Source organism: Arachis stenosperma, chromosome 2, assembly GCF_014773155.1.
Source record: "Arachis stenosperma cultivar V10309 chromosome 2, arast.V10309.gnm1.PFL2, whole genome shotgun sequence".
Lineage (NCBI taxonomy): Eukaryota > Viridiplantae > Streptophyta > Magnoliopsida > Fabales > Fabaceae > Arachis > Arachis stenosperma.
Window position 1 is genome coordinate 106,930,160 of NC_080378.1, and position 15,589 is coordinate 106,945,748.

Below are 15,589 nucleotides of genomic sequence, written 5' to 3' on the forward strand. Positions count from 1 at the left end.
ACCCTACTCTATGTAATCCGTGGCAACCCACCACGGTTTTCGAAACGTGCATAAACCGTGGCAGGTCCCAGCGGTTTAGGGTGAAACATTATTGAGTGTAAACCGTGGGAGGTCCCAGCGGTTTACGAAGGAGGCGTGGCAGGCATAAACCGGGTAAGTCACCACGGTTTATGAGGAACATGGTTTACACATAAAACCCGGTAACCCACCGCGGTTTATGTGTGTGGAGCTATATAAGTAATCCGCTGAAAGCTGGGACGGATCATTTGCATCATCACAAAAAAAGGAAGGTCTTCCTGTGTTGAGAGGATTTGGGAAAACTTTGGAGGTGTGAAGGAGGAGTGGGTGGTGGAGCCAATGGAGGGTGAGGATCGCTTGTACCGACTAAATGGCGTCGCTCACGTGGCAGGATATATCGACGAAGAGGTTAGTTACTATTATTGTTATTATTATTGTTATTAAAATTCATACTAATATAACAATTGATATTATTAGGAATATTGTTAGTAAAAATATTTTATGATGTTTATTTGTATTGTTATTCTAATTAATGTTATTTACATAAATATTGATATTATTATGGTTACTGTAAATCAAAATGTGAGGCGTTTATTAATATTGTCTACGTAAATGTTAATATTATTATCGGTATTCTTAGTAAAAATATTTTATTATGCTTATTTATTTTGTTAGTCTGGTTAATAGTATTTTTGTAAAATATTTTATTATAAATGTTTGCGGACAAGAACGCAAACCAGGTCCACCTTCGCTGGTTGCTTTATTTAGCATCATTGGACGACTTGGGCAGATATAGCTGGGGCTCGGCTGCACTGGCCTGGTTGTATAGGTGTCTTTGTTGTGGTACAAATAGGAACGTCGTTAACTTGGCTGGGCCGCTACAGCTACTACAGTCTTGAATTTTCTGGAGGTTTCCCACTCTGAGGCCCACTGGTTTTGACCGGTTCGGGTTTTCTCTTGCTTCCAGGTAGGGTTTAGTATTTTCCGTTCATAAATTGTAAAAATAGCATGTGTTATGGTTTGTTTTGACATCATTTCAATTAAAATTGTAGGTGGGCTGAGTTTGTGTCGAGGAACGATGCAGGGGCACAGAGATTAGTTTCCACACGCCTTGCACTGGATCGACTGCGTGTCCACGATGCGTGTCCAGGCTGACGGCATAGCCCACAACGCTTCGGCTGGTTCTCCTGAGACTGATCCATACTGCCACGGATCCTGGTTGCCTTTGGACGACCTTCCTTTGCACGCCGCATATTAGGGTCAGGGATGATGGTAGGCCCAGTATATAGAGGCCATAGTCCTTCAGGGATAGGTGGGAGAAACCCCTGCTTGTAAACGTTGAAAACCTCACTCATACGATACACCTCGTGAACATATGACACCCAGTTAAGCCGGGAGTAGGCGCAACACGCAATGGCGTGGCAACAAGGATAATGCAGCGCCTGAAAGTGGCCACAGTCGCATCGGTGATCTTTAAGGGAAACTCTATAGCTACCAAGCAAGAAGCTCCCGGTTGGTGTTGTCTCCGCGACGGTGTACTCGGACTGATGCCTGTCGTATAATGTCACAGTGAAGCACCTAAAGTCTCTTAGGTTCCGATCAATAGCCTTGACCAATGCCTGACAGAATTCATGCCCAACTGCCTCTGCTGTCTGTCCCCATACCACAAATAGCTGAGCAAGGCTCCCGTAGGTTGACTTAAACAACGATGTGACCGGCAGGTTGCGAGTTCCCTTTAGCACGGTGTTCACACATTCACTGATGTTTGTGGTCATGTGCCCGAACCGTCGACCAGCATCCTCATGTTGGGTCCATTTGTCATACTCCATCCGGTTGGCCCAGTCACACATTGCTGGATTCTCAGTCCGCATGATGTCAAACCAGTAGTAAAACTCAGCCTCAGTCTTTGCGTAGGCAGCATTCACCAACATCCTCCTTGAGTCCTTACCTTTGAACATTAGGGCGAAATTCGCAGCCACATGCCTAATACAGTAGGCCCGGAAAGCCCGAGGAGGCAGCCACCCAGTCTCAGGTGCCTCAAGCGCTGCCTTGATCCCATTATGCCTGTCAGAGATAACAAGGATACCCTCCTGAGGAGTCACATGCTCTCGGAGATTGGACAAGAAGAATGACCACGACTCTGCATTTTCGCCCTCTACAAGGGCAAATGCTATCGGGAGGATGTTCGAGTTCCCGTCCTGAGCTATCGCCAACAGCAGCGTCCCTCCATACTTCCCATACAAGTGGGTACCATCAATACTGACGAGGGACTTGCAATGCCGGAATGCCTAGATACAGGGTGGAAATGTCCAGAAAAGCCGGTGAAAGTATACCGTGGACTCATCAACCCCACCACCAATCCGAACAAGAGACGTCTTCAGCACCGTGATTGTTCCCGGCATTGTCGCCTAGACCCCTAGCATCCAACGTGGCAACTCCGCGTAAGACTCTTCCCAATCTCCATATATTTGTGCCACTGCCTTCTGCTTAGCCATCCAAACCTTCCTGTAACTAGGCCTGAAACCGTAATCGGCTTCTGTCGCTTGTTGAAGTACCTTTACCGTAACCGCAGCATCTGCCCTAACCATAGGAAGAATCCTCGCACAGATAACGTGGTAATCCAGCTGACAGTGATCACTTGAAATAGAAGTTGCGAGGCATGTGTGTAGCCTTTTGTACCTCCTAACCTCCGAAGTGCCCTTTCATGCACGAAGCGCTACACGAATCAACCAACTACATCCCTTGCCGAATTCCTTGCATTTTCCATGATACTTCAAATGATCTGATTCGATGACTCTGTACTCAACACCTCACCGGATGCTATAGTCCTTGACACTCAGCACAGCTTCATCTTTACTCTGGAATGATTGCCCAATCTGAAATTCTGTAGAAGATCCCCCCACTGTGTTACCACCGTCTTCCTGTTGACCAAGAGCATCCAAGTTTAGTGTGGAGAAGTGTGGAGGGTACTGATGAGAACCAGAACTTGAAGGCCGATGCTGCGCATGTGGATCGCCACCTGTGTCATCGTCGCTGTCACCAACGATATCAACAGGCTCCTGGTCAGACTCATCGTCACGCATTGCATTCTCTACTTGATCAGGTCCACCAAAGTCTTCGATATAGGGTACCAGGCCACCACCGGTGCCCACAACGTGGGGAGGCTTAATGACTGCTGCATTCTCCAAAGGTACAGAACCAATAACCTCCGTTCGGTCTAAATCAGCCGCAAACGAAGGTGATTGAATCGGCGGAAGATACGGTCTGACCGCAGGCATCGAACTAGATGCACCACCCGCGGCAATTGGGCTAGGAACTGGAGCAGATGCCCCAGAACTATCGACATCAACCTCCAACTTCGCGAACAACTCATGGATTCTAATCTCTGGAAAACTCCTTACACAGTAGAACAAAACCCTAATATCTTCATCAGCCTTAACCGCAAAGGTTTCATACTGAACACCGGTCGAGACAACCGCCATGGGAATCTTGTAGAATAGTTTCTTCACCCACTTGCTACCCAACACGCCAAGCTTCTCCAAGATGCTGTTCTTCAAATTTGACAAACTCATCGACGAACGGATAAAAATACTCAGTGGTTCTCTGTCGGTAAACTTCACACCTTGGCTTTTGCCTTTTTTTTTTATTTTCCCAAAGCAATGCACTAAGGCAAGAAAACTCTCTTCCTCACTAGCCATTGTGAGAATGATCTCTTATGGAGCTTGAATCACCCACATATATATAGAGTTCCCGTCATTGTAAACCGTGGGAACCTACAAGGTTTTATGGCCATTATTTACCCTACATAAACCGTTGTAACCCACAAGGGTTTATGACCAATTCACTTTCCTCATAAACCGTGGTGACTTACCACGGTTTATGCCTGCCACGCCTCCTTCGTAAACCGCTGGGACCTCCCACGGTTTACACTCAATAATGTTTCACCCTAAACTGCTGGGACCTGCCACGGTTTATGCACGTTTCGAAAATCGTGGTGGGTTGCCACGGATTACATAGAGTAGGATTTTTGCACATGCACGTAACAACAATCCGTTTTGCACATTTAGGTAAAGGATTCTGCCATTTTATTTAAATAAGTGAATTGCCCTAATATATATATATATATATATATATATATATATATATATATTTGACATATCATTTGCATAAAAGTAATTAATAATAAATAACCATATGTTACTGGCATATGAATTTTTTAAATAATTATAAATTTTAATTACTTTTATTAATATAATAATATATAAATTATGGATAACTGGTTAATGATCATTTAAATAATTTTAATAGCTACAGAAAAAAAAATTTCTTGGTATTCTATAGTAAAATTCTAAGGGTTATAACAAACTTTATATAAACATAACAATATTATCGACAACAATAAGATTCAAAGTTCAACCTTATAAATTTATTTAACTTTCTACAAATTGAGTGAATAGATTGAGTAGTAAAACATTATATTATTGATTTAAACAAGTTCAATTCTACAATATATTATCAAATAGTTAAATTATTTTACAAAAATGAATCTAATTACGACATAAGAGTGTGAATTTATATTTATTTTAAAAATAATATTTAACATACTAGCTTCATTGAATAGTTGAATAGTCTTTCATAAATCTCTTTATATAATTATGTCTAACATATACTATTATAATTAACAAATTATTTGTAATTTAGACTTTTTCCCCACAAACGTAAGTATTATAAAAATAATAAGATAAAACTATAGTAATCAAATTCGATCCGACCCGGTTAGTCAAACCGAAAATCTAATAACTTCGGTTAGATTATCATTTAAATTGATCAAGTAATTAATCCGACCAAATTTAATCAAATTCGATAAAAATGGGCTAAAACCAACCTAGACAAATTTAATAAAATCTCGATAAATTATAAAAAATATTATTTTATACACATGATATTTTTTATTAAATATATTACATAAATAAAATTAATTTATATTTATAAATTAAAAATATATTTTTTAATTACAATATATTTTTATTTTTATAATTTTTTTATAAATAGTTAAAGAATATAATAAATATAAATTTTATAAATATTTAAAGAGTATAATAAATATAAATTAATTGATAAATTATTAAAATTTAAAAATAATAATTGATTTAATATAAATAAAACTAAAAAAAAAATTTATCACGAAAATATAAAAATAAAATAAAATTTTATATAATTATTTAATTATAACCAAATCAATTAATTTAATTTATCACTCAATAATTCAGTAATTTAGTTGATTAATTATCAATTCAATTTTAATAACTATGATAAAAATAGATAATAATAATAATATCTTAAACCTATATTTCCCTTTAGTTTTTGCTTTTGTATTAGCAATAAGAGTCCATGTTCCAAAAACCCTATAAGAACCCTAACCATATGGTTAACTTTGAATGGCCCTACTTGCTTGCGTCCTATCCCTACATTGCCAAATGCTAAATGACAAGACAACAAACAGTGCTTTTTCTCAGTTATCCATAATAATAATAACAATAAATTAAATGATTGAAAAAATGTCTAGTGGCAATAGGGCAAGTTACTAAAACCATATCATATTATCATGGCAAGATTCAAAAGGTGTGGAGATATAAAAAGAATTTTAAGTGTACCAAATATATTAATATTTTTAATTATTAATTTTAATTATAAAATATATATAATATATATTAATAAAAATCGTCAGTTAAAATTAATAAAATACCGATATTTTAGATAGATTTAGAAACTTTTCAATAAGGTTCTTGATTAACACAACCCAACAAAAAAGAAATCAAGCAATGCCTGTCTAGTCTACTCGACTACTCCCTCTTCTTTAGCATTTATATTTGGCAGTGTTTATGTTTCGTTTTAAAATAATAAAAAGTAGATATATAAATATATTTATTATTAGCCACGTAAATTACCCTATATGTATGTCTTGTTAGTATTTTTATCATTTACTCTATAAGCGTATATAATTAATATATTTTTTAAATAAAATAAATTTTTAGAAGTTAAATAATTTCATAATTTAATATCAAAATTTTTATAATAAAAGTTTAAAATTTAATTTTTATTATCAAAATAAAATTTAAAATAAATAAAACATAAAAATAAAAATTTATATGAACCACATTAAATTAGCTATAAATTCTATTTAAATTATTTTATGTAAATCTATTTGATCTAAAAAATAAAAATCGACAAATGTCTTATCCATTCTAACAAAAATATTATGACGATTCGTTAAAATAATTTTAGGACTCATTTTAGATGTAATTATTTAATGTTATGGAATTATTATTATTATTATTATTATTATTATTATTATTATATAATTTTTTGTAGAGTATATATTAAATCTTAGTACTAATTTGAGTAAGTGATCGTTTTCTCTGAGGAGTGAGAAGTTTTATGGGATATGTTCTAATTTCTTTCACCTTATAATTAAAGGACAATTCTAAATATTTATAAAAATATTCATCAAACACTTAAAAAATTTAAATAAAATTAAAATTTATAAATAATTATATAAATTTTGAATTTATATATTTATTATTTGTCTTAGAATAATTTTTTAAGAGTATATACCCATTTTGGTCCTCAAAGAATTTTAAATCAGACATTTTAGTTTCCAACTAAAATTAATTATTCGGTTGGTCCCTAACAATTAATTTTGTCAGTCACTTAGGTCCTTGGCTCCGTCAACTCTAACGGAAGACAAAATGGTCCCTGAAAATTCTAACATAGGACAAAATGATCCTTGACAACTCTAACAAGGGACAAAATGATCTCTGACCCCTTTATTCGAAAACGACACTATTCTTTCCCAATTTTTATGATATCTCGCATAACCCTAACATTCATACTCTCTTTCTTCACCTTTATAGTCTTCTTTTCCATCTTTTCCTTCCTCCTCTTTAGCTCCAAGATTAAGCCATGGTGTAATTGTCACACGTGTTGCACCTACCTCAATATGTCATGGACCACACACTTCATAAATTTTTAGCTTTATTCTTTCTTTTCTGGAGTCTTAACAAATGACTTGCTGTCTGAATTCATGGGATCCATCGAAGACGACAACTATTTGAGAGACATAGGGATTAGTTTCCTAAGTATGAATTGGTTGAGAACAAGTTGATTGATTTTTTTTAGATAATTACATCTTCACCCAATTTTAAACAAAGTGGGTGTAGTTCCAAAAAACAGTAACAAAAACAGAGCAATAACTATAACGAAAACATAAAAATTAGCATAAAACAGCAAACAGGGAGCAAAAGAATATAATGATTTTAGCTCCTCCAAAGACACTTCAAGATGAACCCGATCAGTTATACAACATCAAATCATGATCATTCTCCTTCCAACTTTTACTCTGCAGAATTATTGGTCTTTTTCATAGATCAATAAACCATACACCAAAGATCAACTTCATATGTCTTCTTATTCACCTTAGACTTGATATTTGCACTCATAAGTACATCAATTACTCCTATATTGTCGATCTTGATACCATCGATTTGTGCATTCTACAACTTCCTCCTTTAACTTCTCTAATACCAACACTCCATTATTAAAGACAATGTTATTTCTACATTTCCATGTGCACTATATTACAGAAAAAAATAACACCATCCACACTTCCTTCATATCTTTCCTTATCTTTCCATCCATCCACATCCCAAAGCATTCTTTGGTGGTTCCTGGCCAAAACCAAATCACACTCCAATCCACCAAGATTGATCCCTATAACTTCCATATACGATCACATGAAAAAAACAAGTGATGTACCGTCTCCAATCTATCCTTACATAAGACACAAAAGGATTTCACTTCTAGTACAATCTTAGACTTACATAATCTATCTCTAGTATTCAATCTTTCTAAAATTACAAACCACATCAGCAACTCAACTCGTGGAGGATTTTTTTTCTTGTGAACATTAAATTTATAGAATGTGCATTGTGTAGTTTGAAGTTACAGTGCTAGACTGTTAGTGTTACGCGAGATATGATGGAAATTGGGAGAGAACAGTGTTGTTTCCGAACAAAGGAGATCAGGGACCATTTTGTTCCCTGTTAGAGTTATCAGGGACTATTTTGTCCTCCGTTAGAATTAACGGAATAAAGGACCTAAGTAACTGATGGAGTTAATTGTTAGAAACCAATCGAGTAATTAATTTTAGTTGAGAATTAAAGTGTCCAATTTAAAATTTTTTAAGGACCAAAATGGATATATACTCATTTTTTAATTAACAAAAATCTAATTTTAAATTTTTTATGATAAAATTTGTAATATTACATTATAAAATGACTCGTTAAAAGATAAAAAAAACTAACAAGAGGACAAAAAAAAGTAGAGACAAAAAGAGTGTAAAAAATAAAGGGAAGTAAGAGAGCCACGGAGAACATGAACGGTGTCTTCATTGATCAGCATTTGCAGGTGGCAGTGGCAGCCTTCTTTCTTTGTGGCCTAATATCAACCCACTCTCACTCTCCCCGTTATTTACTACACACTCCCATCAAGTTGGATCCTTTCAATTAAAGATTTAATTATTCTGTTTATTTTTATAATTTTATTAAATTTTTAATTATTTTTTATATTTGTAATTGAATTTTTATATTATTTTTATTTTATAATTATTTAATATAAGAGTGTTAGAATTAATTAAATATTTTTTTATAAAGTAAGTGTATTTATAATTAAAATTTAAATAGATTTTTAATCGTATGTATTTTAAAAGAAATATTCTATTAATTGTAATGTTTTGACATCATAAAAATTTAATTACAAAATTAAAAGTAATATAGAGATATAGTTAAAAAAAAACGTATAAGAATCTAATTTAAAATTAAAAAAATTTTAAATGGTCTCTGATAATTATTTCGAAAGACAACGATGTCCTAAAAATAGATTCTTTTCGTCCCTCTATCTTTATTTATATGAGATTGATTAGTCTTTTTATCAATATTTTTTATATTAACGGAATAAATTAAATTTATGTGATATATTACACTATTAATTTATTCGTTAATAGCCAACTAGGATTGATAAAGGTTTTTTGTTAGAAGTCTCATTGTATTTTTTTGATAATTGTTAGGGACATTTAGTTTTTTTAATATTTTGGTTATTTTTAAATATATTAGTTAAATTTAATGTGTAAAATTGAGAAATATTAATTTTTTTAAAATTATTTTTACTTATAAAAATTAAATATAAGATATATTAATAATTAACATATCAGATAAACATATTTTATAAAAAGATTATTAACGTAAAAGCTAATTAGTCTCACAAGATTAAAAAGCAAGAATCAAAATAACTATTTTTTTGTGTTAAAACTTTATAGTTCTTTAAAAAAATTATTAAGATCGAGATGAATATTCACCCTTAAAATTTAGTAAAACAATAAAAATTAATAGAATAATTAAACTTCAATTTAAAAATAAAATAAAATATGAGTAATTTTTTAAAAAAATAATTATTATAATAAATAATTATTAATTGTCACTTATAATCAAAATAGTAGTTAAGTATTTTTTTAATGTTAGTAATTATAAGAGAATACGTTCAACAATTATTAATTTATTTATTGAGTATAAAAAGTAATTTATAATTTTTTTTCAAAATAAAAATATTCGTCTAGTACTTGCGATGTGTTTTGCCTCTAAGATAATTATTTATGTTAAGTTTATCTAACAATTTATATTCCCTGAATAATTAGGTCAATAATTGCTCTAGGCTTAGAATTTTTGAATCAAAATTATACATATTCTTCCAACTTTTATTCCAAGCAAAAAATTTGAATGTCGCTACTGGCTAGTCGTGGCATAAACCTTCCAGTTTTAGCTCCTCAACCTGAGAACTGATCAAGAGCATGAGTGAAAATTACGACACCATATGACATTTTTAAAATAGATTTAAGTAAAAATATTAGAGCTGCGAAACTTATTTATTTTATTCTTTAGAATTGTACAATATAAAATACTAAGTTCTTGAATATTAATAAGTCATATTACCTTCTCTTATTTGTTTATTTCTTAATAATTTTCTAAATTTCTTTTTGTCAATTATATATCATTGTTTTTTTTTTCCCTGGGGATAGAGTTTTAACATAACATATGAGATTTTATATATGATCAATTTCCTATATCGTACTTATATTTATTAAAAAAAAAAAGAGTCTTATGAAAGAGTCTAGTAGCGGAAACGACACAAATGTCCAACACAAGAACAATATGGAAGCACTCACAATACAATATGGCAGCAACTATAACAAGCAAATATAGCAAGTAAAGCAATAACAAGAACACACCGAGATTTTAACGTGGAAACCCCCTCAATGTGAAAGGTAAAAACCACGGGTCGTCCAGACCAATGAAATAGCTCCACTATAATCAAATGAGGTACAAGAGAGTCTCAAACAAAGCACAAAAATGTGCAAATAACCAGCCAAAACATCAATGCACCAAAGCTCACAAATAATAGGCAAGAAGATGAAATATACCCAAAAAAACAGAGCTGATGTCGAAGCCAATTTCTCCCTCTGCAGACCTCCAATTAAAATCTCCACCGTTTAGAATGAAGAACAAGATGTAAAGAATCTACAGTTCAAATTTCATGTTGATCCAACGGTGAAAGAATGAGAAACTGCTGTTCCAAAATTTCTGCTCTGTGTAAAAACGGGAAACCTAATTTCTCTCTTGCGAAACCAATTTCTCCTACTGCAAACCTCCAATCAATATCTCCACCAATCAGAATGAAGAACAAGATGATAAGAGCACGCAGTTTAAATTTCAAGCCGATCCAACAGTGAACAACTGAGAAACTGCTATTTGAAATTTACTGCTTTGGGCAAAAACGAGAATTCTGTTTTTCACTCTTCTCTCTCACTTGGTGGCTATTTTCTCTCTCTCAAAAAACCTCAAAAAAACTGAATTAGGGTTGTAACACTAGGATGCAAGAATACACCCCCAAAATATTGGGTTTGGACCTCACAAAAGAGAGAAAAAACCCAACATCTTACCTTTTTTATTAACATCCAAGTTCCTTTAAAAAAATATCAAAGTCCAATCTAATAATTAAATACTTATTAAATACTCCCTAAATCTAGGACGTTGGTCCTTACTCCTTAGTCCTTACCCTAATTTGATGGGACAGCTAGCGCCAAATTTATTAGTTACATCAAGTTTTCTTCAAAAAATCAGTGAACACTGGAATTTTAATTTTAATTCTTCGGTCACCAATTTTAAAATTTTAATTTTAATAAATATATAATAAATACATTACAATTTTATATTTATATTTTAATTTTTTTATAAAATAATTGAATCTTGTTACTTTAATTTAATAAGAAATTTGTAATAAATATATTTTATATTGAAGTAATATTATTATCCAATTTTACTTTTAAAAAAAAATCCAAATTGGAGATAAAACATTACCAATTTGAGAATGTTAATAGTCATTTTCTAGGAAAAAAAGAGAAAAAATCCTGACAAAGATATTGTAAGAGCATTGAAAAGGGGCACATGACACAATCCCGGGGTTGTGCCCTACGGCGGCCTTAATCCTGACTCTAACACCACCATAGGGTACGCCCAGCATCCCTAACAAAATTAAAAAAAAAAATAAAATAAAATAAATAAAGAAGGAGAATACGGAGTTAGGTTCTGTTCTTGACTTCTTGTTCAATTATTTTATTCTCTTTGATGGTTTAAAATAAAAATTTAATTTTGATGTATTGTTATTATAAACTATTTTTATTTAAAGAAATTGTATATGTATATTTAGTTATCCAGTATCATATTAATAAAAATAATTATTTTTTATATTAATTATATAAATAATTATTAAAAAATAAATATAATTAAATAATTGTAAATAATATTTTGTATTATTAATACATTAAAATCAAAATTACAATATTAAATAATGGAAACAACGTTCATACAATCATACTTCATAATAAAAGTGATCCAAATAATTAATAAAAATAGTGAAATAGATTTAACGCATCTTAAAAGTTTAAAGGGAAAGCAAAAAATAATAACTAATAATAGACATGTGTTAGGCGGTTGTGTCATAAAATCTAACATGATAAGAATATATGTATAACACGTTTGTCTTTCAAGCAATTTTTTTTATTTACTTAAATTTTTACATATATTTTTTTATTTTTGTTTTATACTAAAAAAATGTTCTATTAAAATTTAACAAGAATCAAATTCTAAATGTTTCAGCCATAAAGGTCAAGGTTTTGATTATGGATCAAGAATAATCTTCTTGATTCTCTGATAATATAAAAATTATGATGAACAATAGAAGTTGTAACAGAAAGAGAAGAGGGAAAGAAAACTGAAATAACACTTCTGAATCGTAATTTTGTATTGATGATACACAATTACACACCCTCATACATGAATATATATATATATATATATATATATATATATATATATATATATATATATATATATATATATAATAATTTTTTAAACATAATAGCAAATACCTAGAACAATGAATGCACATACACACGCTTCATGTGGAACCATGTATGTTGTTGACTTAAAATTCATGTATGTTTTGTTTCTAAGAAACGCCAAGAATATAAATAATAGAAGATCGTTATCCACATAATTTGATCAATTTAAGATGATAATATTGTAGTAAGAGAGACAGAAAAAAAGACAAGGTCAATGTTAGAAAACAATTGCAAATTCTCAGAGATTAAAACATACGTTGGCATGACATGCAAATGTTAACATCGTTATTATTGATCCCAAGGTACAAAATTTTATTTGATTGACACTACACATACACATTTAGGAATTACATTACCTTATTATTACTTATGAATATATAACACACTCCATAGTAGTGTAAATTAAATGTAGCCAGAATTTGTGTATCACGGATCCATGTATACTTTGATAGATGATGTCCTTGTTAGTGGCAGAACTTATTTCCCTACAACATTTTGATCTATTGATCTAATAAGGTCATGTTTTAAAACCGAAATTATAATTAAGAAATATCATAATTATAATTTAATAGTTTTTTTTTTTTTTTTACCACATGATCTAATTCAGCATAACTATAATTTCATGGTCACGATTTTTAACTGCAATTACGATATTTTAATCATAGTTATCATTCTTTTACCAATTATTTAGGTCATAATTTTAAATCATGGCCATAATTTGTTCTATAATCACTCTATAATTATGGTTTAAAACTATGAATAATGGTCAATGGATCAATGCTTTTTTTCTCCAGCCAACTATTTTTATTATGATAAATAAATTCGACAAATGATATTAAAATTTAGAGTTTAATACATTTTAGTCTTTATAATATTATTTTGATTTCTTTTTCTTTGCCTTGATTCATATTTTTATTGTAGTCTATAAAAAATGAGAAAATATTTTATTTTAGTTCATATTATTAGCTTGTTTATATTAAATACTAACGTGTCAAGTAGAATTCCAACTGAAGCATAGATTCTCATGACAGCCATATATCACTTCAGGAAATGAAATAAAAATGGGTAATACTAAAAATTTAATAACGAAAATAATCTTATTTAACATAAGTACATAACCTTCATAATTTTATGTATATGATATTTATAGATATATATATATATATATTTATTATATCTAAAAGAGAAAAAGACAAATAAATTTTTGATTTTTTAACTTGAATACAAATAAATTTTTAACTAATTAAAAATATAAAATATTTTTCATATTTTAAAATGTCAGACACTCAAATTCCTCCATTCAAAATATATGAAAATAAATAATTTTTTTAGAAAGATTTAGATGTTTTACATTTTAGAATGTGATAAATATTTTTATATTTTTAATTAATCAACGATTTATTTATCTTCAAATTCAAAGTTCAAAAATTTATTTATTATTTTCTCATAAAAGTTATATAATTATTTTAGTAATAATTAATAAATACTAAATAAAAACTTTGACCTTTGGATTGATTTTCTTTTGTCTCTTTTCAAAATTAAACGATGATTACTATTATTAGTAATTGAATCACTCAAATATTTGATCCACTCATCATATATATATATATTGTATAAATCTTGGTTTAATGTTAAGATTGAAGTGAAACATTAGGTTCTTACTGTTACGTATTTTGTCTTGACATTCTCCAGTGACTCAAATTAAAAAGTTGAAACATCAACATCATGCAAATCTTCTTTCTATGATTCACTGATTTGTGAAGAGATGATGAACATGATACTGCACCAGAAAATAAACCCTAATAAATATATAGAATCTGTAAGGATACATATGCATATACATTATTATTCTGAATGGCACCTTCTAATCTTGTTTTTGTGTCTCTCATGACACTACATGGTGCAGTGCAACCAAATATGTGTAAGTGTTTATTGCTCTGGAAAAGACACCCTCAACACCCAACATTCAAACACAGGTTAAGCGTAACAATGGAAGTTTGACCACCAAATTCAAAAACTATGCATTCTTATTCTTATTATTAAAACAAAAAAGAATAATAAATTAAAAAATCGTACCAAGCTGTCTCCTTCGGCAGCTGCAAATGCGCTGGTTAGCTGTTCTGCCTCTAGTACTTTGGATTGCTTAAATATTATGTGGGGAATTTTTTTTAATTGTTTTTTTCAGTGTAATTTTTTATTATATTTTTTTTAAGTGTGAAAAAAAATGTGGGAGAAGATGTTAAATTATAAAAGATTATATTTGATAAAATAATTGAAAAAAATTGAGAAAGTTTATTTTTGAATTATGTGTATACAATGGAGTTTATTACTAGTCTTTTATTCTCAAAATTAATTGTTGGTTTTTGATCGACGAATATAAAAAAATTGAGATTTATTTATCTAATAAAAGGAGTTTTGTTGCCGGAGATACTTTAATTTGTTTTATTTTTAATAATAATAATTATTATTATTTGATTATGATTGAGGATTTTTTTTTTTAAATTTTTTTGGTATTTTTTTGGTATTTTCTTTTTTTAAAAAAAATTGATAAGCAATTTTTTTTTTTGGAATAATATTCTGAATTCTTTTTTTGGGGGTCCTGAAACTCTTGTGTGGAATATTTGGGAATTTGGGCCTGGCCTTGGTGGGCTCAAAATTTTCACCCAAAAATATCAATTCAGTACCGTAGTGACCTTGAAACTATCGGGTTGACCCAATATTTATTGTGAAAATCAGAAAAAGATTTGGGTTTACCTAAAATGTTAGTTACTGGGTTAACTATTTTGGACTTAATTTGTGAAAGCATATAAACTTGTAAATAGGACATTCTGTGATCCAAGTTTGTGATTGACACCATTACGTTGGGATATTGTCAGAGATGACTAAATTCCCACATTATGTTTGTTTGAAGAGAAAATAGAAAGAAAGAAAAAAGAGGAAAGAAAAGAGAAAAAAAAATGATTATTTTTTATTGTTTAGTTATGAAGAGAAATTGAAGAGGAAAGAAATGGGGTGAAAAAAAACTGGTAGAACTCACCAATTTTTTTCTCTCCAATGTTA

The 15,589-nt window shown here is 30.5% G+C and overlaps 1 protein-coding gene across 1 annotated transcript; it reads right to left on the reverse strand.

Moving 5' to 3' along the window:
• Window positions 1–1,058: 1,058 nt before the first annotated feature.
• Window positions 1,059–2,420, reverse strand: LOC130963413 (uncharacterized). The gene is made up of 2 exons (XM_057889533.1): window positions 2,352–2,420; window positions 1,059–2,306 (listed from the first exon to the last, which is right to left on the reverse strand). The coding sequence occupies exons 1-2, from the start codon at window positions 2,418–2,420 to the stop codon at window positions 1,059–1,061; spliced, it is 1,317 nt and encodes a 438-aa protein (XP_057745516.1).
• Window positions 2,421–15,589: the final 13,169 nt, after the last annotated feature.

Coding starts and splice junctions, on each gene's coding strand:
- LOC130963413 (XM_057889533.1), bottom strand. CDS start 2,420: ATGCCGGGAACAATCACGGTGCTGAAGACGTCTCTTGTTCGGATTGGT. Junction 2,307..2,351: donor GTGGGGTTGATGAGTCCACG/GTATACTTTCAC, acceptor CCCTGTATCTAG/GCATTCCGGCATTGCAAGTC.